This window comes from Agelaius tricolor, unplaced genomic scaffold, assembly GCF_023055355.1.
Source record: "Agelaius tricolor isolate 1412-34295 unplaced genomic scaffold, bAgeTri1.0.p SCAF_27, whole genome shotgun sequence".
NCBI lineage: Eukaryota > Metazoa > Chordata > Aves > Passeriformes > Icteridae > Agelaius > Agelaius tricolor.
The window spans coordinates 1,357,191-1,382,042 of NW_027269287.1; the positions used below are offsets into that span (position 1 = coordinate 1,357,191).

Consider the following 24,852-nt stretch of genomic DNA (forward strand, 5'->3'; position numbering starts at 1 on the left):
TACAAGAGAAATACATAAAGTCAGCTGTGATTTGGTGCTATACTCTGAATTATCACTACATGCAGGAAATAAGAGCAATTCCACAGAAGTAATTTAAGATTTAGTAAATTGTACCAGCTCCCCAGCACCACCCACCTATAATGGATCTGTAGGTACTTCTACACTTTATGCCCTGGAGCCCTCTTTTCCAAAAAAAGCCAAAAAGTGAGCCTGGTAGGTCAGGAAGACACCACACATCGTTTGCACATGTTTCTGACATAACACACGCCATGGAAGTTGAAAAGTGCTCTAACATACAGAAAATAGCAATGGGAGCCACATTTCAGAAGAAAGGGAGTGAATAAACTAAGCCAGACCAAAGCCAGCCACAGGCAGGAACAGCATGAACAGGGTTCAGAGGTAATCCCACACTTGGGTTAAGAATCATAGAATTCCTTGGGTTGGAAAAGACTTCCAAGATCATCAAGTTCAACATTCAATCAAACACCACCATGCTCACTAAGCCATTTTTCAAAGTACTAGGTTTAGTCATTTTCTGAGCACTTCCAGGAGTGGTGACTGGCTACAAGCACAGCAGAAATGGCCACGCTCATTCCGGGTGTGCCTGGGAGTCAGGGCACATCCAGCAGAGCCGCACCTGAGCTCATAAAACCTGCCACATCTGATTTGTTTCTGCATCAGTGGCACAGCCAATTTGCATCCCAAAAGATCCAGAACAGACCTCTACAGGTTGCCTTATCCAGCTGCAAAAACAGAACTTATGACCTTGCTGACTCCCCCTTGGAAGCTGGCTGCACATGTCTGGATATGAGTATAGCTGAAACCTAATTCTGACAATCTTCCCACTAGATTACTGGATATTTCCACAGCTGTTTACATGTACAGGCATAGCTCTACCTCTTTCCGGCTGCCAGCATTCAGAACATACCAACAAGAATTACCTAAAACAACAAACACAAACTCACTGTTAAGTTAAAAAGGAAGTTGCTTTTTTAAAAAGCATGTATCTATTATCAGAAAGGAATTCTACAGTGGTATCAGGAAGGCACATGGGTACCCCAGTGAAATGTAATGCATTAGGAGAATGAAAAATGTCCATGAACACACTGGGGAGAGGGGGTGAGAATCAGATCAGAGCAGATCACTGCTAGAACAGACTAAATATGGTATGTGGCCACAGAATGGATGACAAGCCAAGAGACAACTTCTGGGAAATTGTTTAGAACTGTCTGAAGTACTGGACCTGGAACAGGTATATCATCTAGTTTTCATAATGTCATAATATATAATATCCTCATCATGGATCATATTAGCATAATGCATATGCTAGAGGAAACTATATTAAGACTCAAGAGACAAGACAGACACTTCAATTGCCTATATTTGAATGCCTGACATAGCAGAAATAAAATTATTCCAAAATATTTTTGGGGTTTTAATTTTAACTATATTGGTTATTAAAATGTTTAAATATGTAGAAACCCAAAACAGAGAAAGCAGGCTACCAACTTGAGATTAAATGTTTCAGCTTCGAAAAGAAGGAGGTCACAAAACATGTGACTTCAAGCTTCCATCTACTACCTTGAATCAAGCACCGGAACACACAAAGATGTTTGCATCTACTTTTAATTAGACAAATTTTTCAGAGAGAGCTGGTGCAAGCACGATGATGGTGCTTATCTTGCACACTCTTTGCTGGAGGGACAGAGGCACCATGGAAGATTCTGTAAGATAAGCTGATAAAATAGTTGCATGAAGTGGTAACTGCACCACAGGATTCCACATCTATCCTCAAAATGCCCTGTTCTAGAACTCATATTTCAGGGACATGCCAAGTTCTTACCTCTAAATTAAATTCTCCTTTCAGGACTAAGATTCAAGTGAATTGAAATTAACATAAAGAAGGAGAAGAAAGAGCATTGTAGCTTACGATTGCTTTTTGCATCTTACAGATTACATTTGATCTTGATTTGTTCTTCCCCTAAAGAAAGAGGAAAAAACATTCAAATTTTTAATGAGACTCCTGCAGTTCCTTTTTGATTACATGGGAGATTGGATGATAAACTATAAGCAAATGAAAATGCAGTTTAATGATCCTGAGTACTGCAATGAATTAAAACACACTTTGTCACCCGTGATCACTAAAAGAGAAGTTGGGGCCAGAAAGATAACAGTTAAAAAGGGTAAAAGAGAAGGGGATTTTAGTTTCTTTTTTTTTTACCTGTTTTTTTTTTAATGAAAATATGTTGAATTCACTCTGAAAAGAAAAGAACAGGAAGCTGGCTCTGTAGCCCCTTCAGCATTTTCCTGATAAATCTTTTCCATGCCCCAACAAAATTCCGCATCCATTTGTCTCAGCTGTCAGTCTGGACTCTGGCAGTATTCCAGGCAGCCTTTCTGACCATCATATAAATTTGCTGAAAATGAGCTGTTACGAAAACTCCTTATGCCCTGTGTGGCATAAAGAGACAATGGCAAATAGTTCTTTCACTGTTCTGAATACCAAAGCAGTTCCTCGTAATTATTTCGCTTTCTTCAGTTTTAAGGTCAACAATGCAAGATAAAGCACAGAAATTCCACTGGGACAACAGACACAGAGCAAAGAAAAATTAATAAATTAACACAGAAAATATGAGTATAAGGCTCAGTTTTTCAGATTGACTTGTCATTACAGGAAAGTAACATTCTTTCTTACACAGCACTATAAACTCTTACACAAAGTTCTGCTATTTTTCATGTGGGAAACAATCTCTAACAAAGGATTATCTGCATTAGAAAATTCCAGTGGTTGCAAATATGCAGCAATTCCCCCTGAACAGCTTTAAAACTCATGCTGCACATTAACTACATTACTTTTCAGTCAGGTTAGTCAAGTCCATAGGACAATACAAACACATGGCTCTACACTACCATCAAGCATTTGGCAAGTCTCAGCATACAGGGTTTCTTCCCCCAAAATTCACTAGCAATTCTCATTTTAACTTTCTCGATCTTTCTTAGGATAAACTGCATAATTAAAGTGTATCACAACAGATTAATAAAATGTTACTGTATTCAGTTATGAAACAGTCCAGTATTCCTATTTTTAGATCAGAAGATACCAGAAAAAAAAACTCCACCAAATGTGACCTTTGCAACAAACCTTATCAAACCCATCTTAAACAGCATTTCACTATAAAGTAGTAAAAATTAAGAGGAATATTACAAAGAAAATAACCTATAGCAACCCACATGATGTTCAGAGTCATACAAGACACTAACATGTTGCAACAGTCTGATTTATCTAAGCAGCAGTCTTTTTAACAGTCCTAACATTTTCCAACTAGGAACAACAGTTGTCATTGAGAAATAGTCGTAAGTCATAGAAGAAGGGGAAATCTCTATGGTACATTCTCCATTAATAACAAAATGTTTTAATAGAAAGATAACAATTTCCAAGTAGAGTTGTTTTCTCATTTCTTAGTCTACTAAAAATTTCACAGAAGAAAACCAGGCCACTGTAAAATTCAGGGGGTTTTATTATTACATGACAGCTGAAAAGAGATCCAGCAGCTACAGCATTGGGCCCTAATAAAGATCTGGGCTGTCTATCCTTTTAGTTAGCATTTTAATGTCATTTAGGTAAAAAAGAATAAAATCAATTATTTGCAAGAGTGCCTTAAAGGTTATTGCAAATTTATCCACTATGCAACCACAAAAATTTATAAACCATCTGCTTGGCTAAACTCCTTTTTCACAGAAGCTAGCTAGCATAACTTAAGCCTGCAAATCAGATTTGTGTATAGATCTCAAATTACAAATATATAAAACGTTAATAAGAAAAATAGTAACAGTTTATTGATTCATTTTCCTTGGTTATCTTGGTAATTTTGGGAAGGTGAGGGGAGGAAAGGCAGGACAATTTGTTTAGGATAAAAAAAAAAAAATCTTTTAGTGACTCTGCAAATTCCTGAATGGTGGTTTTGGGTCACACTTCTTGCATACATGTAACTTTCCATATATACATGAAGGAAAAATTGCTGCTACATACAGCTTAGGTTCTGTTAGCATATAACAAATAACATTTTACTTAGTTTATTTCTTCAACAATTTAAAAAAATAGTTTATAGAAAGCAATACTAAATCTGAATTCTACAATAAATAAGCAGTGCACACATTCTGCATACAAGATGTTCCTTCCCATTTGCAGAGGAACCTGCAGAAAGACCTGTAGGAAAAGACTCAGGAGAGAAGAGACCTGGCCCTCTGAAAACCCAGCCAATGGCAGGGGGATCAGATGCATTTTTCTCTATGTGCATCCCTTAAAGAGAGATCTGTACAACACACACATACATTACATTAAGACCTTTCCCTAATTTCTTGATGGACAGATTGTGAAAACAACCAAGTCTTTCCTTCTGTACTGGAGTAATCTATGATGGATTGACACTGGGAAGACGTACAGTGAGACCAGTATGGCCAACAGCCAGTGAACAGTAAGCAAAGGATGTTTTTTTCTCACTAATGTGTAGTTAATTATGGTCAAGGCCAAGTGAGTGGGGCTCTGAGTAACCTGTTCCAGCAGGAGGTGTCCCCTGCCCATGGCAGGGGGGTTGGAACTGGATGATCTTCAAGGCCCCTTCCAACACAAACCATTCTATGATTCTATATATCCATGACATGCTACATTGTTTACCATTTCAGTTAATCCTTCCTACATCACCCATCTTGACATTTCTTTATTACAGGACATATGACTTATGTTAACACCCCTTAAGAAAAGGGGTAAGTAACTGTCTTTGACAACTTTGTTTCCCTGTTACTTGCTGGCAACATTTGTGCTATTTTTGCATGTACCAAAGGATGGACACATAATTAAAGATGCATCTGCAACCTTTCTTTACTGTTTTCACTGATGCCTTTATCTGTATGCATGGCTTTTAATCCCATTTACACCTTCAACAAAGATTTGTCTGCAGAGCCAATTTATAACAGAATCACCAACAGAGCAGCACCTCTCTATATAAAGTGCTAAGTTTCAACGTACATTTCTAAGACCTGAATAAATTAAGACTCTGATTTGAAATCATAATTTGGAATGCAAAGCAGAATTAGCTGCTATGGAACCACACCAGAGGAGTCTCAAAAGACACAGTAGGTGTGCAGCCTATGTGTATTTGGGACATAAAAATGGCAGAAAATTTGCAAGCATTAGACAGAAGTCCGAAATCACAGGAGAAATCCCTTGTTTTATGGAGATACTTCTAATTTTATCCTCAGGGAAAAAACTGTCAGACATTTATAAATTACATGTGTTCTCAGGCATACATTCACAGAACACAATTCTAAGTTAAAACTTGACATTTTTAGTTATTAAACAGAATGTCAGAGTTAAACTGCTTAAACACCTTCAAGCATTAACACATTAAAAACAAAACAATGAAGATACTGAGAAAGTTTAGTGTCAAGCAGAATACAAGTTTACCATTTTCCTGTTCCTCAAAGGGCAGTATTAAATACCAAGTCAGAGCACTATTAACTATCATTTTTTTGTCATCTCATCCAAACTTGTCACTAAAAAAGGAGAAAAAACAACAGAATCGCCGCTTCTCTACTCATCTAAGTGATTTGACATTTCTCTGGCATCCTTATGTTTTCTGCTCATATGGTCAGTCTTTTGGTGTGCCAAGAAGTAAGAGCACATGGGGAAGTGTGGTGGCTTGAAGGCAGTCCCTTGTTTATCTGGGTGTGCAGGCAGAGCAGCCAGCCCAGGGGGTTTACAAACCATTGAAACAGGGCAACAATTCTCTCTGGAAGAAGCTTCTTTCTGAAGCAAATTCAATCCCAAGAATGTTTGGATAGACTTGAACTGCAAAATAGGCATAAGAATCAGAAGAAAGTTCTAACTCAATTCCTCCTCAATTGCGTTAGCATGTTTCAACAGCTTGTACAAGGCTCTGGAAAATCTGAACCAGAATGATAAAGGTGTTAAAAGATCAGGATTTACTTCTATCTTCAGAGATGTCTGGAGAAGCTGATTATTAAAATACCCCTTAAAACCGAGGACACTGCTTTCAGTCTCCATTTTAATAAAGTTAATTGTGCATACAAATATAATAATCTAATATAATTTAATTTAATAAAGGCAGAAAACTCCACAAGGTCAAATATTTCATCAGTGCTCTCACTCTACAGCCAGTATTCAAGAATTATAAGCAATCTCAGTCTTCCTGAATAAAATGGTTATTAAAGAAGCTTGCTGTATAATTCTGATGACGAATCCAGTGATATACAAAACAAATAGAGTGTTGCATATTAAGCAGTACTAGAGGCTACCAAACCAACACATTTTGCAGCTGCTGAGAAAATCAACAAAGAGGTAAAATTGCCCAAAAGCTGTTATCATCTCAGTCATTTGAAATTCACTCCAGCCATTGCTGAATAAAATGAACCCAATGCCAAAAATAAAGCAACCTTAAAAGGAAACAATACATTCTGGTCAAGAAAAAAATGTATAGTAATAAAGGTGACCCAAACAAGAGTTATTAAAATTGAGACATTACCCAGACGTGAAGTTTCTTTAAATACTTCTTAATATTCACTACTGAACTCTATAGTTAAAAGAAATAACATTTTATATCTCATCAGGAGAATAATGAAGCTTCTGTTGTCATTAAAGGCTACAGTAAAATTCTCAACAGACTTGTGGAGCTCAACCACTCCAAAGCTAGTAGAACCAGCATTTTCAAAGATTTTCAATACAGGTGACTTTTGAGGTCAGCCATAGGAAGGCAGAATAAGACAAATAGAAAATAATACATTTCACATTATGGAAACAATGAAACCTATGGAAATATGCTGCAAAAAAAAGGAAAAAAACCAATTACCTGGAACAAGTTCCATAACAATATATATAGGCTGTCGTTGAGTGCAAACTCCTATAAGTTTTACAATATTAGGATGATCATATTGTTTGAGTATTCTGCAAAACACACAAAAAAGTTTATTATATTAATAAACTTTATTGTACAGGCTGATTAAACATTACAGGAGAATCTCTAAAACCTTTAATGTTACTTTAATGGAAGATATCATTACTGTTATCAAAGAAAAAATATCATTACTGTTATCAAAATCAATGATTTGATAGAATCTGTTAGATCAATCACCACTCTGTTTTAAATGAACATCATAACTGATTCACTAACAAATAAAAAATTATTCTTATTGTAATTTTACCATTTGTCTATGTGAAACTTATCTATATATTGCTAAAAAATGGCCTGATAAAACCCTTGCATATAGTCAGAATTTCAGTGGTGGACGAGAAGCAGAGCGACATCAAAACAAAACATGGCTTGTCTGTATGTTTCCCTGCTGCACTGTTCAAAAGAACACTTGTTCCGATTTTACTTTGAGAGATTAATTAATACAATAAGTTTTAGAAGACTATAAGGACATCAATTTTGAGAATTAAATGAACAATTAACATCTTTTGACACAATGCTTTAATAAGAACATTTCCAGCCTAAAACAGCATGCTATGATTTTTAAGTGAAAAGAAGAGCAAGAAAAAATTCTACAGAGACCTTGTAACTTAAATGTTCCTTCTGATATTTGCTGACTCAAACCCATCTCCTCTCTTTCCCTTTTTCCCAAGGATCAAGAGTAAAATACTAACCTACACACACATTTAGCGAAAAATAACACATTTCATTTTTTTCAGACCATTTTTTTCCCATTAGTGTCAAGCTGCTTAAAAAATGACATATCTCTGCTGTTGTCAAGTTACAAGTTTTTTTAAATTATTCAATAGATAGGGTGGCTGATCCTCATTCTATAAATGCAGATGATATCTTTTATTTTCCAATACTCATCACACTAACCTGGGAATGGAAATTAAAGCATATGAATCCTCAAAGCAAGAAGGAGCAAGGTAGTTTAAAAATTATGACATTTATCTCAAGACAGCCCTCACCCTGGAGTCTCAGAATCTACCTATGTACATCAGATGATACTCAGAATGCTTTTCACATTGTGTCATGTCTGTAATTTGAAAAATAAGCATATAATCTCATGCTGATTGACACAATATAAAAAAAGCTCTACTGGAGCAAACTCTTCTTACAGAGAGAAAATTACTGAATGGGGCCTATACCCCACTAAGAGAAGCAATCTGGGCACATTTGATCACCTCTACTAGCCATGAATACAAGGCAGGAGTTAGGCCTGGTATAATCATACTTAAACTAACAACATTTCCAGTCTTCTTATCCCAATCCTCATGGTATATCTTAGAAGTTCTAAATGAAAACACTTAAGACAATAAAATTTTATTTTACAGGCATGGCTTGTCAATAAGATGGTTTCAGCAAGTGAAAATGCTACTGCATTCAGACGTTAAAAATGCCAATGTTTAGTTACCAGGGATGTAATAACTAAAAATGCCAATATTTAGCTGCAGAATGTACTGAGGGAGAGAAAAGAAGGAAAAGTTTGACAACTGCTTTTTTAAATTTTTCAGAAGGTCAGGTTTTGTAAATGCATCTGGTGAAAAAAACTGAAAAAAATGCCACGAGTAATTTTGGAGAACCTACCTGGCTTCAGACAGAAATTTTATTTTCAGTTCTTGAGGAAGATCTTCTTTGCAAGTTTTTACAGCAACAGGGGTTTTATCCTTTAATGTTCCTTTATACACCTCACCAAAATTACCCTGAAATCAGGAGAAAAAAGATCATTCTAGGTAAATAAAATCTTAATGAATTGCCAGAAGAAATAATGCAGAGAGCTACTGAAAGTGGACCAGAACTCTGGAATGTGTTTATGAAGCTAGATGAGATTTTCTTTCAGTATCTGTCCTAATCAAAGCCATTCACTCTGACATAGTACATCTATTATATGGACACCACATATGAGTTCTGTTTTGACCTCGCTGGAAGGAGGAAAAAAACACCATTAATTAAGCAATTAGAATTTTCTCATAAAACCTTTTCAAATCAACTGACATTGACTATAGTACTTTGTTCTTCTTATTCTTACTCTTGCCCTCTTTCGTTTTCACACTATTGTATTTTGTGAATAGTTTTTAACTTGCAGTCTGGAAGACACCAAAAACTGATCTCAAAAACTGTGACAAAACACACCAAAATAACATAAACATTCTCATATACAAGAAAGAAAAAACAGAAAATATGAAGAAGGAAAACACTGAATATTAGTTCTTATAATAAATTAAACCCACTGCAAAATGTATTGCTGTGTATGGTGATCCAGAATTTCTTTAAAACCCAAGCTCAGCACTGCTCTATAAAGACAAATCTGTAAGGCTCTCATTTGGACAAGACTTTAGAAGGCAGATCTTTTTATCACCAGACATTTTAGGTAGTGAATAACATACCCCTAAGGCAAGTTAGGTTTTTTCTAGCTTTCATAGAAGAAAATTGAAGTACTAAATACCATAAAAGACTCCACCTGATGCATTTTTATTTAATAAAAAACAAAAGGAAAATTAATTAGGACACAAATTGAAAGAAGAAGGAAATTGTGAGGTATATAGTACTGGTATCAATGAAAAAAACCCTCAAGAGAAGGAAACAAGAAGAAAACTACAGATCTCCTACATCTAGTAAAGCTTTGTATTTCCCAAAGAATAAGCACAACTCAATTTTGAAACTATGTCTGATTAATTTCTACACACACTACAGTTCTGTGTCCTGGTGTCTGGGGCTGCATGTGACTTCAAAAAAGTCTGCTGGAGATGTTTGCCTTCCTTTCCTGAGTGATGAAGGTGTGACTTATGTCTGTTTAAAGCATAAGGTTGTCTCATGTATTAGTGTAAAAAATTGACATAAAAATTACATACCAGAGCAATTTAAAAGAAATGGTACACAGAAATAGCTTAATGATGACAGTATACTTACTCAAATGTTATTTAGCTCACTTTATTACTTACTTTGCCCAGTAATTCCCCCAGCGTGACATCTTCATGATTGAGAACCCACTTCTTATCCTATGAAAAGGAAAGCAGAATTTTCAGTCTGTGCAAATATGCAAGATACAGTTTCTCTAAGACACATTTCAGAAATGGAGCTGAAAAAGTATTACATTTAGAGCACCCAATCACAAGCATACCAAGAAATTTTAAACACAAGCATTTATAGTTCAAGAGTTTAGAAATCTTGCTATACAAGAAAATAGTGGGTGATATTGTATAGCAAATTTTTATTAGAAATTAAGCCTACAACATGGAAGTATGTAGATAGATTAGCACTATGTAAAGTTTCACACAAGCTCTGGAAATAATATTTAGCACCCTGATTTTAACAATTTGTCAAGTGAAAATTAGATAAGAAAACTTCATTTTAGTATACAAAGTAACTTACTACTAAATTAAAAAAAAACTCCCACATTTTTCTCCTCAGTGCACATGGAAATGAACTGATCTTCTGACTTGTCAACAAGACACATATTTGCATCTCATATCTTTTTTGGAAGTTGGAAATATTACAGGCAACTGCTTGAAAAGATAACACGTGTCATGGTTTGACACTGGCACAATGCCAGTGTCCCCATGAGGATACCCTCTCCCTGGTTTCTGCTGTGAGATGTGACCAGGAATAAGCAAAGCAGGCTCCCACTTAGAAATAAAAAATTTATTAACTAAATTACAAGAGAAAGGGAGAAAAAAAAGAAACACATAAGGAAAATGAAAACTTCACAAATACATCTCCTCCTCCTCCCCACCAAATTCCGAATACAATACATCCCCCAAATCATCGACTCTTGGTCCGGCACCACCCTTCAGAATACTCAATCCTCAGTTCATCAAGAGGAGAAGGAGTCCTTCTTGTGCCAGTGGTGACCTCTTCCTTTCATGTGCAGCGCTCTCACCACTGAACACGGACCAGAGCTGCTTCTAGGGTTGACTTTTAAGGATGCTTCGTCCCACTCCAAAAAGGCACAGTCTCAACTTTGGGACACCTGTCCCCCCATATTTTTCACCCCCTGGGGCCAAGGGGTACCCACACCGAACCCTCTCTCTCTCTCTCTCTCTCTCTCTCTCTCTCTCTCTGTGTCTCTCAGGGGGGGCTGCCCGATGGCTCCCGGTCTCTCTCTCTCTCTCTCTCTCTCTCTCTCTCTCTTCCACCCTTCCACCCCCAGGCTCAGGCCTACCTCTCTCGGCCACATGGCTTTTCCCCTCCCCCTGCCCAGCCAGCAGCTGGGCTGGGGGAGAGACCCGAACTCTTTCCCGACAGAAACCCAAGAGACCCTCCCAGGGGAGAGCTCTGTTTTTAACCCCATGTTCTCAGAGGCAGATCCAATGTCCCAATGGCCACATTAGGTGCCAATATTAATATCTGAGCACCAATTGGCCTGACTACAGCATCCCAGAAAACATATTTCCTGTCAAACCACCACAACATGGCAGGTAAAGCATTTGTCCAGGAATTGACCATCCCCCTGTGCTGGGCACTGGTGTCCAGTTCTGGGCCCTTCCCTTCAGAAAGGATATTGAAGGGCTGGAGCATGTCCAGAGAAGGGCACTGGAGTTGGGGAAGGGTCTGGAGCACAAGTCTGATAGGATACAACTGAGGGAGTGGGGTGTGCTCAGTCTGGAGAAAAGGAGGTTGAAGCTAGGTGGGAGTAAGTCTCTTCTGCCACATCCCAAATGAAAGGGACAAGAGGAAATGGCCTTAAATAGTGCCAAGGGAGGTTCAGATTAAAAATTAGAAAAAAATTCTTCACTGACAGAGTGGTTAGGAATTGGAGTAAGCTGCCTAGGGAGGTCATGGATTCACCCTCTCTGGAGACTTTTTGTCGAACAGGAATTCAGCAAATCTAAAAAGGGGTTGGGATCATTGCTATTGTGATTTCTACGCTTTTGTTCATAAGTAGAATGTTACAAGTGTGCATTCCAGTGACTCTCTGAATGCCTCTATTAACCCAAACTCCCAGCACACAACACCTCTCAGTCCCATCCCAAGAATTCCTGTACCACACTACCATGCTGCATGATGGAAACCAATCTTTACTGTATCTCTTCCCTGGGTGGGAAACTGTGAGACTTAGGAGGAAATTCTCAATATACAATAGTTTATTTTTCCCCTATACACAAGATTATTGCTTAAAACTACAACCTCACTGATCAAACATCATAAGAAACGTATTTCCTTCATCTCAATTGATACTTTTTGCAGAATGAATGTCACATTCAGAAGCTGTTATACTACAAATAGATAGGAAGTGCAGTCAAACTGCACACTCTTTCAATAATAATACTCAAATTTAAGAAAATAATTTGCAAAGAAAGCTGTAAAAAAACCAAACCCACAAAAATTAATACTTAGAGGTATTAACATAAGAGTTTTTAACATTGAAATAAGTGTGGTAGAGCCAAAAACTTAAAGAATTAAAATTCAATGGATTTTTTACTGCTTAACTACAAGGATTCTGTACTTCAGTGAATAACTTTTTGAATAAATTGACAATATGACATTTCAAAAGCTTGTTTATGAAGGAAAAAAATCTGATAATTCTTCAGAGAACTAACAAAAGAAAATAACAACATAAAGTGGAAATCAAATTATATGTTGAAGGATTTATTATCATTGCATCTGTACATTAATCTGTACTTTTATGAAAGCCTTCAGTCATTCCTTATACCACTTTAACTCATTTATTAATTTATTGTGGTTCTGCCAGATTTTTCACAATCATTGAATTAGTCAAAGCTTGATCAGCTTCATTTGATATTACTCCTATAAACTGCACAAAAGAAGTTCTTTCAGCAGACAGTAAGAAAAAGATCTAGCAGAAGAGAGAGTCATATACATCATGCCAATGTACAATTCTGACATTAAAAAAGAAACAAGCCAAATTTTCTAATTTGCAATGTGTTAGATATTAATTTCTAACAGATATTCTTCACTATTTGAACACAAATAGTGTTCAAAACACAGTGTCATTGGTCAGATAATTGCCTTTAATTAGTAAACTATAATATGAACAGTAAGGTCAAAAATAACAAGACATTCTATGCAAGTTTGTTGTCCCACTAAATCTACTTGAATTGCTCTGAGTTTAATATGACATCATTCAATACTCTGAATAGCTGTCAATAATTAAAGACATCAATAAGGCACACCTATCAATGTCAAAATCAATGCATAAATACTAGCACTCATAAACAAAGGTTATGAAATAAAGTAATATGTCTGATCACGAAGTTCATCATCTTCTCTAACTGCCTTATTCTGATTGTGAATAGAATGTAAGGATTTTCCCAGTTGTCAAATGCCATTACTCTACAGATTAATCAAGTATGCAAAAGATAATGAAAGTTACAAAAGAAATGTGACAGAAAAATGGGACAAAAATATTCTTGAATGTAGGTATAGATCAACAGACACTTTAATGCATATGAGTCCAAGTCACAGAAATTTTCATTTCAATAGAGTTAGTTGCTTCTAAATCAAATGGAGCAAATCCAGTACATTTTTGTACCTAATCAATGTAATCTGAATGACAGCAAACAGAGCTCCTGAGACTATTAATGCCCATTAATTTCACCCAGAAGGAAGACATTTACGATGCAGCCCTCTTCTTGTGACATCACTATCTCTTTACCTTGTGCTTGTTCAGATTTTTCTCTTGTTAATTTTGGACCACAGAATATAAAAGCACTTCAGAAAAATTCAGTCACACAAATTAGCATTTGAGCATACTCATTTGTAATCTTAATTATATGCTTTATTTCCAAATGGAATAACTTGGGAAATCTACAAGCTTACCACATTCTGCTTTATTTCTGTCCTCTAGCTTCTCCCAGGAGGAGAAACTGAATTACATGAACATCACACTTCAAGCATAGCTTTACTAGTAAGATGATGGGAATCCTATCAGTTTATCTTACTTTGGAGGTATTGTTACATCTGTTGGTCAAACACTGAGAAACAAGTTATCAACCAGACAGTTCACAAAAGGGAGAACTTGGTTACCCTTCCCCAATAGCCAGGCACTTGATAACCCACATCACACACAAGGTTTTTATATGCAGCAGCTTGCCAGGGACTATCTTTCTGGACTCTGGCAACCACCCAGCACACTTGTCTGATTTCAACAAAGATAAGCATTCTCAAAGAGAAGAGTTATTTCAGAAGTTAATTGTAAGTGACAAAAACCAAACCTCAAACAGACCAGTAATTAAAGAAATAAAACTTTCAATTGTGAAAAGCAATACTTAGAAATAATAAGAAATGTCTCCTTTTACTCATAAAATAAAGTATTCTGGATATACACTATTCTTTTCCTGGATACGTAGCATTCCTTTTATAATGTTAGGGTGTTTCATGGTTCCCTAGGCCATGATAAGGTTCAAACCTTGAACAGGTAGCAGAGATTCAATTGTTCATCAATCCTTACGTTGGTGAGCATACAATGGAGTTGTGTGCAAGGCACTAAGAGCAGTTTGAACAGCAGATGGTTGCTGCAAAAAATGAAATCTCAATTTTCCTCTTCTGAGCTATGAGACTGAAATGTTATCACTATTACCCTAAACATCTTCAAAATACATAAGTGCAGTTTTTATTCTGCCCATCTCCCTTCATTAGGAGAAGCTACATCAAAGAGATCACAAATTACTATACCAGGAAGAACACTTACAAATCATCTGCAGTAAATTAGAACAGCTTTCAATAAAATACAAAACATAATCATGATCTAATACTTAGTGTTCAAATTCCCTTAGCATTATTTTTCTATAATTCCCCGTAACAATTTCAATCATTAAGAATCCTCAAATGGTACTTTTTCAAATTAGAAACCAGCAATAAAGCAGTTAGAAAGTAAACTTTTAAAAACAGATGTTTTGAGCATTAGGTATGAATTTATGAGCCTCATCTTAAATATTTGGTTCTAAAAACCTTACAATTTCTAAAAGGAGAGAGAAAAAAGCCACCTGTGTTTGTATGCAATTTCAGAGAACCACCAAACAACACCAAGATTCTTACCCAAACTCCAAAGCAAGATTTTTCAAAGAGGAAGAGTGAGGAAATCCTGATCAGGCTCCTCCAACACTGGAGTAAGTAAGACTTTTTGTTATCATCGCTGTTATTTACTCATCTCATGTTCTCTGTCACATTATTTACTCTTCCTAGTTCAGAAGGCCGTATCTATAACAAACACTGTCACTGTTTTTCATCTAAACTGTAGATGTAGCAAAGTAAAAAAGGATAAAAAACTCTATAGGCTGGAAACTTCAGCTAATTTAAGGAGCCCCAGAAGGAATCAACCAAAACTTATTGCTTTAAGAGAACTCAAAACATATGACTTTCCAATCTTAAGAATCTATCCCAGAACAGCATGTGGCATTTGTGAAAAACCTAAATATCCTTCCCCTTTCCCTCATCCGAGTACATTAATCCTTAACATTCTTCTAAAAAAACTCAAAATAGAGGGATATTGTCAACATCTCAGGAGTCAAGTGCATAAACAAACATGATGCCTGTTTCTTCATGGTTTAAGCAGAAAAAGGCATCAAAAATACTTTGGAAAGTATTATTTGCTCTCCTTCTTCCAAGGTAAATAGGAAATATCAGTAGTATGAATTACTGCAGCTAAGAGCTATTTTTCCACATCAACAAAAATGGAAAGTTAATCTTTCATTTCCAATACTAAGGATAATTGGAGTAAAATTCTTTTTATGGCTAAGAAAATCAGAATCGCAGACAATTTTCATCAGATGGGTATTCAAATCTCTCTTATCAGAACTTGATGAACCAGACAAAAAAAAAGTAACAGCTGTGTACATGTGGATAGGGCTTATCAGCATAGGAATGAGAAATTGTCTTTTTAGAGAAGTACTATTTTTGATACCACCTATGCCAGTAGATCTAATGTTCATACCAATTTCATGAATCATAAACTATGTGTTTCAAGTCCTTCAGATTAAGTACAGAAATAAAGGTAGCTGATGGGAAAGATTTTTCATAAGAAAAAGTGGGTTTTACAGGAGGGGTTTTGAAAAACCTCACTGGCAACTTCTTTAAAACTGTTTCAGAATAGATTCATGAGCTGTAAAAATTGTTATGGAAGCTGCTTTGCATTATTAACGGCACTATATTAAGCCACACTGATGAAACTCAATGTGAGCTGTAAAAGAGAATAATAGCAAAGACAGGTTTAGCTCCTTGGGGAAAAAAGTACTATTTTATCTGACTTCTTACTGCTACATAAAAACTCTTGTGAAGTTCAACCCTCCTGCTAAACCAAATTCTGAATTATCATATAACAGGAGGAGAGAAGTAAGATTTCGAAAAGCTACTGTGCAATTTATAAACTGCAGAAGTGACCTCAGATTACCTGCACAGCTGTTCTTTGACCATTCTTTCTTGAAGATCAGTAGACAAAGCAACTGTACAATTCAACATACAATACCTGTTTGCCTCAGGGTTTTTTTGCAGTACTTCCCTAAACTTATGTTTTCTTTTTCAAGAAAGGGCTAAAATGATGCTAAGAATATTTCAGGAAAAAAAAACAGGAAATAAAGAAAAATAAAGAAGTTTAAAAAAACAACCAAGAAAAGAAAAAGACATAGAATGTGAAATACTTAAGCACAGGAAAAGGAAAGTCAAGTTTATGTCAAAACCTTTATATTTCAAGCACATTAAAACCCACGCTATTCCTCTCGACTGAATACAGTAAATTCAGCTACCAAAACAAAGTACTCTGAATCATCTGTTAACCAAATATATTCCAACAGAAAAATTATCAGCTCTGGATCAGGTATGACCAACAAAACACTCAAAGGCAAACAAAACCATGGGGTAACGTGATTTTTCATTTAAACATTCCATGTAATTTAAACGGAGAGGAATGGAAAAGCAGAGTCACATTATGCATGCACAACACCCTCCCCAAACACTCAAATTATTAAAATAGGCTAAAATATTTTCACATATGTACAAACACATTTTCACTTCCACCCACATATGAAAAGGTTATGTCAAATGGGCTTGGGGGAACTACAGGTGTTTGTAACAATGTCCAAGACAGTCTCCTTGAACTATATAAGACACTTAGCCATATACTTAGTCCCATATCCAGTTGTTTCCAGTTAGATTTCTTTACCCCAGGAAGAGAAAGGCTTAATTCATCCCTCAAAAATAATGTCTAAGTTTCAGTGGTCAGCATGCAATACCTTTCAGAGTGCTATAGTTCCAAATTAGACCTTCCACCAAATTACTATTTTCTTCAAACCAAAACCCCAAGATTCTTCATTCTATGTTTTTCTAGCCACATGTGTTCATTTTGCATTGTCTTTCATAAGCTTCAGATAGCATGTTAAAACCACTGAGCTGGAACAGAAATAACCTGTCTAAATTTCAAATAATCTGCTGTATTAGCTAATTTGTGACTGTGAGAGGACATGAAAAAGGCAAAGCCACACAGAAAGGAAACTGTAGCCTTAACTTATGGTATTTCAGTGTACCAGTGAGCTTGGCCTGCATTCCAAGCAAGATGTTGGCTTTGAATCAGAAGTCATACAACACTACATAGATGCCAAGAGTTTAAAAAGAACATGCTGCACTGGGTTTTTTACATCAGATGCATACAGTACTTTAACAAGATACTGGTTATTTTCTCACATACCACCAACTCATTATTCAGATGGCAAAAGCAATGGAAAATCTCTTAGCAGCAGAAAAAAAAGCTGATCAATGAAGAACACACAAAGGGAAGCAGCAAATACACCAAATGGTTCTGCTAGATATTAGCAGATTCTATTATTACTTTAGTAATCTTCTAAATGCTGTCTTCAGCAATCTTTTTTCTCCTGTATTAGTGACAAGATTGTCCTGTGTGGTCTGTAGAATCTACAAATTCTACAGACAGATTACGCAGTAATCTTTGTTACTGTGTTGGTTCTGGCTGGGGTCATTTTGTTCGCAGTAGCTAGTCTGGCGTTATATTTTGGTTGTACATGTTAAAGTATTCTCTTGACAAAGATGATTACCCATGAAGCAATCTTTATGATATGCATGTGTGCACATCCTTCTCTAAAATTAAACATGAAATGTAAACAGTGAACATGAATGTTTTGAAGAATTTACCACCTCTTCTCGCAGCTGTACAAGTAGCTGTGAGGAGAGAAAGTTAAGACAACTGACACCAAACAGACCAAAGGGATATCCCATACCATACAGCATCACTCCTTGCATATAAAGCTGCTCAAAAAGAAGGAAGGGGGAAGATGTTTGAAGTGAAGGCATGTTGTGGTGCCTGGAGTTGTGCTCCCCCAGTTGCAGAACTTTGTTTTCCACCTTGTTGATCTGCATGAGGCTCCTGTCAAACCCATTTCTCCAGCCTTTCTGGCTGCTCTGGATGGCAGCTTGACCCTCTAGTATATCAGCCCCTCCTCCAAGAGCGGTCTCATCAGTAAAACTGCTAGTGCCCCATCACCCAGCTTGTTAATGAAGAAGTGGATGAGGGAAGGATTGGATACATGACTGACCCTAGCGGTAGAGCAGGAGTTACTGGCCTCTAATTAGACTTTGCACAACTGGTCACCACCCTCTGGGGGCTATCTTGATTTTAGTAATACACTGTGTAAATCATTGGCAACTCTATTAGGAAGAAATCCAAGCGACAGAAAGGATAGAATTGGTAATAGCATTTACTTCATTATGAACTGAGCATGAAATCCATGCACTACTCTCAATAGTAGGCTAAGTACAGTATTTACCTTGAAATAAGGAATCCTGAAGCCTTACCTATTCTCACGTCTGAATTCTTCCTTAATCAACATTTAAATAAACAGATCTTCTTGAGAATTCAGACACTATTAGATACATCAGATGCACTAACCTGATTTAAGAAAAATGTACCCTTCTTACCCTGTAGCTCCTTTTGTGTGTATCCTTTATTCCTCCACAGCTGAAATGTAATTTCGCTCCTTTTTAACATTTTGTTCCACTTAAATTGGTGGAGGCCAAAATACTTAAGCAACCACAAGCTACTTAACAAATGCAACTCTACAAAGGAATTTAAGAGCACAGACACTCATTCCTATTCTTAATCTAAACTGTGTTTTCTGACCCATGAAAGCCAATGCTCAAGGAAGGTTATGTGCTTGTCAGCCACATACTATGAAAACACTGAAAACTCAAAGCATTATCTGCATTAAAGTCATCCTGACTGCACTAGTGAAAACAGGAATAAGAATATAATTAGAGGACTACAAGAAGTTTACAACTCACAGTCTAATAGAAAATAATTATTAAGGAACGTCTGAATTCCAAATATGGGGAAGAAGTCAGAATCCATAAAAAAACCCCAAGTATGTTAGTTCAGCAGAAAAGCTGCTGCAATCATATACAATTCCAATATAATTTTTTATTGCACTATATTAACATCTGGTTATAAAGCTTCTGATAAAAGGCCTAGTTTTTAAAAGTGCTCTATAAGGCACAATTTATACCCAGAATATTACAGAACACAGTCAATCCTTTGATTTTCACATGTATAGCCAAATGAACAGCAGCAAAATCTAGTAAATCTAAATAATCTTTGATGAAGGATGCTTTAATTGAAGTAGTTTATTCTCTTAGCTATCAGTTATCAAAAAAATTCATCTTAAATCTTTCATTTAGTAATTTTTACCCCTTCCTAACAATATACCTTTTTATTTTTTTTAAGAACAAATGGCTTCCTTCCATCTCTTGCTTTGTAAATTTTACTTATTTTTTCTGCTTCCTACTGTTTCAGTTGTGTTTGAGATAACTCATTTTATTCAATTTGCACTCCACACAGCAGTATGGCACTCTGTAATTTTTTTATATGAAAGTTGTATAGAAAGTAGGAATGCACATGTTGCTGAGGTTTCATTTAAAATTTTAACGACAGAGATTTTTCTTTATGAAATTGGTCAGAAATTACATTGTGTTTGTTAAAATGAAATTCATCTACTTGATAAAATACTTTTTTTTCTAGGTTTGAGCGTAATGCTTACACCCTTTAGGAGGCTTATCTTTCAATTTTAATCTAAACCTAATCATGGAAAGAAATACCAGAAAAACAAGACTGAACCAGAAACATTCAACAGAGCAGATGTTTATTGCCATGGCCTCTAAAAAAAACTATAAAAAACTTTGATCACTGAATATAAAACAATCCTTATTACTCTTTGTTCAGGTAGTCTTATCTGCCTCCATTATTATAAAGCATTTTAATGAGATTTTTTGAGAAAATAAATCCTTTCAATTTTGAAACTAGTCAATATACCTGAAACTATACATAAATTTGGTTCAGTACTTTGTTAGCACAAAGAGTAAATTACTCTCTTTTTTCCCTTTTCTCTACAGGATGACATGCCTTGACAAGTACAGGCCACCATTAAGGATGATGCATTCCTTTTGTTATCTGACAGAAATATTGCAATAATCTCTGCTAAAAAATGTTAAAAGCAAATCCTGTGACACTTCTCCAAATTCTGAAGGAATGAGAATGTAACGAAATGTACCTCTAATGTTATGATATGAAACTCTGCTCTCAAATGTCAATAAATTAATCAATTGATTAATTTAGTGCACATACAATAAATACATTAATTTCCTATAAGTACGTGTTTTGCATATTATAAACACGCACTTTCAATGGTGATCAATTTCCTTAAAGAAAACTGAAGATATATTTTGACATTTGAAAATGCAAAATATATTATAATATATTATTATATTTATATTATAATATAAAATATATTAAAGTATTAGACTTTAACCACACCCATGAAAATTACAGCTTTAGGCCAAAAACCAACACCCAAAGATCACTACCACCAGGTGCTTCTTGGCATTTCTACAGAATGCCTGGCCAAATTGGTGGGCATCACACAGGTAAGCCAGGGTGCCACAGGAATCCTCTTTGGAGCTGCAGATCTAGCCAAGGTAGAGCTGCAATAACTGCATCACTCCCTGCTACAGGCTGCTTCTGTCTTTTGGATTCCTGCTCCTCAAGAGTTGTCCTCAGGTCAAACAGACTCAAGATCATCTTCCCCACAGGGAGCACCATTACTGCCACTGCTTCCCTCTGCAGCACCTTAATTGTCTCCAGCCATGAAATGAGCATCTATAATTGTGTGACAGCATTACTTTGTGATAAACTTGGCCTTTGTAAGTCTCCTTGTTTCTATTCAGTATCTCCCAGCAGGCATAAGAATGCTTCCCTGAAACTGAGACTGTTCAGCAGCCTCCTTCAATTCCTCCTCCTGTGCTTTGCTGGCCTGAGGGGCACACACTACCTGTACTCTAAGCACATGTGCTGTCTGCAACAGTGAACCTCAGCTTGCTTTTTTAAAATAAAACAAACCCACCCAGAAAACCCATGAAGAAAAAATTAGCATCATTTCAGATTTTTACTAATGAATTTTCATGAAGAAAATCTAACTTAAATTTATAGCTCTTCAGAATTTCCTTCCAAGTCTAACTCATCAATACATTCATACCTTGCAAGACAGCATCAGATCTGCAGAAAATTATCACTTGCAAACTTATTTATCAGCACTAGAAACACTAATAAGAAATTAGTTTGTTCTTTCAGCACTGTTCTTTCACCTCATCATTTATGATCTATCATTTTCCTATGAACACAAAACATATCAGACCATATCACAGGCTTCTTTGTCACATAAAAATAGATCCAGAATTTTAAAATTAAAGTTACTAGCAACAAACACATGGCTTAACTCATCTGACAAAGCAGCAGTTAATTTTTTCCATAAGTTCAGAATTTGAATTAACTACAGAGCATTCATATACCATGAGTATTTCAGCACTAGTGAAATAGTAGCAGATCTCCAGAGCAAATCAATTGGTGCTCAGAATCTGAAACATGTATTTGGGAGAAAAGCATAATTTCAGGCTAATTCTTTCCTGGTTCTCTAAACTGAACTCCCTCCCATGAGCAGCTGTGCATCCTGAGCAGATCTGCTTCAAAGGTGTATTTACGATCCAAATGAAAACTTCAATACAGGTACACTTAAATAAAAATGGTATCCCTTATTTTTTTGATCATTCTCTTTTCTAGTAGTCAAACTGAAGCACATTCACACCTTAATACAGGTGTTGTAATCTGTAAAAATATAAAAAGGAATTATATTTCAAGAAATCTATCAACCTCCAAAACAGGAGGTCTTAGAAGGTTAAAATACATCCAGTATGGTTAAAACAGCATTTTTATATAATAAAGTCCTTGGGTGTGCTTTGAGTTACTCAGCAGCTGTGTACCAGTCAATCCATCAATAACAACCTGAAGAACATAATGCACACTTTTTTCAAGGAGATTATAAAAAAGTATGACACTTTTCCATTTAAGAAGTTACTAGCAAATATCTTTTTAATGCCATCAGTTTTTCTAATTTAAATTCTATTATTACACAATCATTAAAATTCCAAGCAGGTAATTCAGTCTACATGAAATGGGACATGGGACAGGCCTTTTGTGACAAAATTAAGCCTGTTCCTTTCAAGGGCAACATCACAGAAGGTGAACACTAATTTTACTAATATAGTAAAGGAGGATAAATGACTGTGGGAAGGAAGGAAAGCAAAAGCAAACTAAAAAGAATAACTTTTTTTTTTTTTTTTTTTTGCTGTGAAGTTTTTCCTATTTAACTTTCAGTTTCTAAATAGGTTATTACAGGGACAGCAATTTGCATAAGAAGATTAAAGATTACATGAAATGACAATGACTGCTCTGCAGCTATAATGTGAACAAAGCAAAAACAGTCTTTGCAGATGCCAAATGAACTTTAAGGAAATGATTAAAGACATCTTGGTAATAGCACATGATGCATAAATTACCTCCAACACTAGGTGTCAGAGTGCATATGCTACTTCTGAAAACGACCTGAAATGTGTCCACTTTCCCCATAGGAAAGCCAGAGTTCCATGCAAATTAAAAAGGAAATTTCACAACAATCTTTTGCTTAACTCTGAAGTACATTTTCGGAGTACAGCAAATAGTTTCTATCATATGGGAGAAGTAAAACCACCATAAAATTATGGCTCAAGCCAAAACAATTTAAATATTTTTGAGAACTGTTGCTCTTAAAAAATTCAAATCATGTAGCTAACACCCTTTTCAACACTGCCTTGTTTGGCTCAAGCTGCTGGTCAGGAAGCACTAAGTATACTATACATTGCTTTTACTTTACACCAAGTATTAGTAGCTCTAGAAACTGACATCCTATTACATAAATTCATGAAACCCTACATGAAATTGCAACATGTATATTTAAAAAAATCTATACATTCACTTTCCTGTCACCCATTCTTAGTACTAACAGTCACCCTTTCCATTACTTCACATAACATATCAGAATGGAAGTAGAAAGGTTTACTAACCCCAAAGAAAGTATTCTTGAATATTAAGACTGATGCACACCAGGACATGGTCAGTCATATGAAAAAACAGATGCAGCCTGTGGATTTTACGGATAGATGCCAATTACTTGCATAATTTTTGGCAAATCTGAGTAACTGAAATAGCTGTGCACTGCACCTCAGATCAACTACCAACTAACACAATTCTAGAGGAAATACTATTATTTCCACTAATTTTTAGTTAATACTGAGCTTAGTTGATACAAACTCAAGTCAACAAACCCAGGGAGGAGTGGACTCACTTCATTTTCCCTCTGAATAGAGGAAAAACAAAAGGCCTGTTGGAACTTTGGGGTTTTCCTTTCATTATCTTTCTCGTAGAGAATTATTTCCCATTTTGTTGCTAAGAGACATAAAGACCAGGTACTTAAAAGAAAAAAGAAGTTGTCCCAGGAAAGGTGCGGTTGGCTACTCTCTTATCTGAGGATTTATCTCGGAAGGGCACAGATACCCTAAGAACTGAGCTGGAAATAAGGAGGGCTGGGGCAGCTGCGAGCTCCATCTTGCTCTCTCAGCTCTGGAGAACGGTCGGAGCTGCTTCCTGCGGGGGAATTCGCTGCTGCCACCGGAGCGGTAATGGTGAAATGACCAGGAATGTCTTTTGGGAATATGTTTCTTCAATAAGATAGGGACTAGAAAAATTATTCGGCTATAGTTACATAAGCCTATGGTAAAATTAAAACTTAACTCTATGAAGAGAAAATACAAAATGAAACAAAAAAGGAAGGAGTAAGAAACCCCCTATCGTCCAAGTAAGCAAAAGAGAATGAAAAATGAATGCTGTTTTACAGATAAGGTGTTCCAGTTTATCAGACAATAACTAAGATTAAGTGATAATATTCTATACTATTGTTTTACATTTGCTAAAACAGGGCTGCTCTCACATTATGTACAGTCAGAAAACAGAAAAAGCATTGCACATTTAAAACAAGCACGGTATTAAAGAGAGAGAGAAATTTGCAAACAGTCTCAAAAAAATTTCATTTTGAGCTTGACTACCCCCTATTTGTAGCTTAAACCAGTTATATCAAAAAGAATTACACATTAAAATTAATGTCCTATGCTTTCTCATGTGATCTACAAAGAATGTAAGCAGTAACTTATGTTCAATGAAGCATCAGTTTGGTAATCACCAAGATATTAACCTAAAATATGTATTTACAATGTCCCATTCTTAAAATTTTTAAATTATATAGAATAGTTAAGGGCAGATTAAATGCAATTTTGAGAAAAAGAACATACTTGACTTTCTTAGGATTATTAGCAGGAAAGAACTAGGACCCTAGAGTAGGTAACTAATGGTGAAATATAAATTGTCATACTTCCTGAAATTTTGATGAACACAGGCTTGAAACCAGTCTTGAAAAAATAAATATATGAAGAACAAAAGGCTTACCCATAGTTGAGATGCAAAGATACAAGTGGCGTTGCCTTA

The 24,852-nt window shown here is 35.9% G+C and overlaps 1 protein-coding gene across 7 annotated transcripts in view; it reads right to left on the minus strand.

The window, feature by feature from the left end:
* FER (FER tyrosine kinase) overlaps positions 1 to 24,852 on the minus strand; it is a 164,506-nt gene that overhangs the window by 43,755 nt on the left and 95,899 nt on the right. For 5 of the 7 annotated variants that reach the window (XM_071448684.1, XM_071448689.1, XM_071448687.1 and 2 more), the window contains 3 exons: positions 9,932 to 9,988; positions 8,577 to 8,692; positions 6,867 to 6,961 (listed from right to left, as the gene is read on the minus strand). In XM_071448684.1, the coding sequence (XP_071304785.1) occupies positions 6,867 to 6,961; positions 8,577 to 8,692; positions 9,932 to 9,988 (268 nt within the window). Of the gene's footprint in view, positions 1 to 5,635; positions 5,849 to 6,866; positions 6,962 to 8,576; positions 8,693 to 9,931; positions 9,989 to 24,852 lie in introns of those variants that run through there. The other 2 variants (XM_071448690.1, XR_011682566.1) reach the window with 2 other exon arrangements.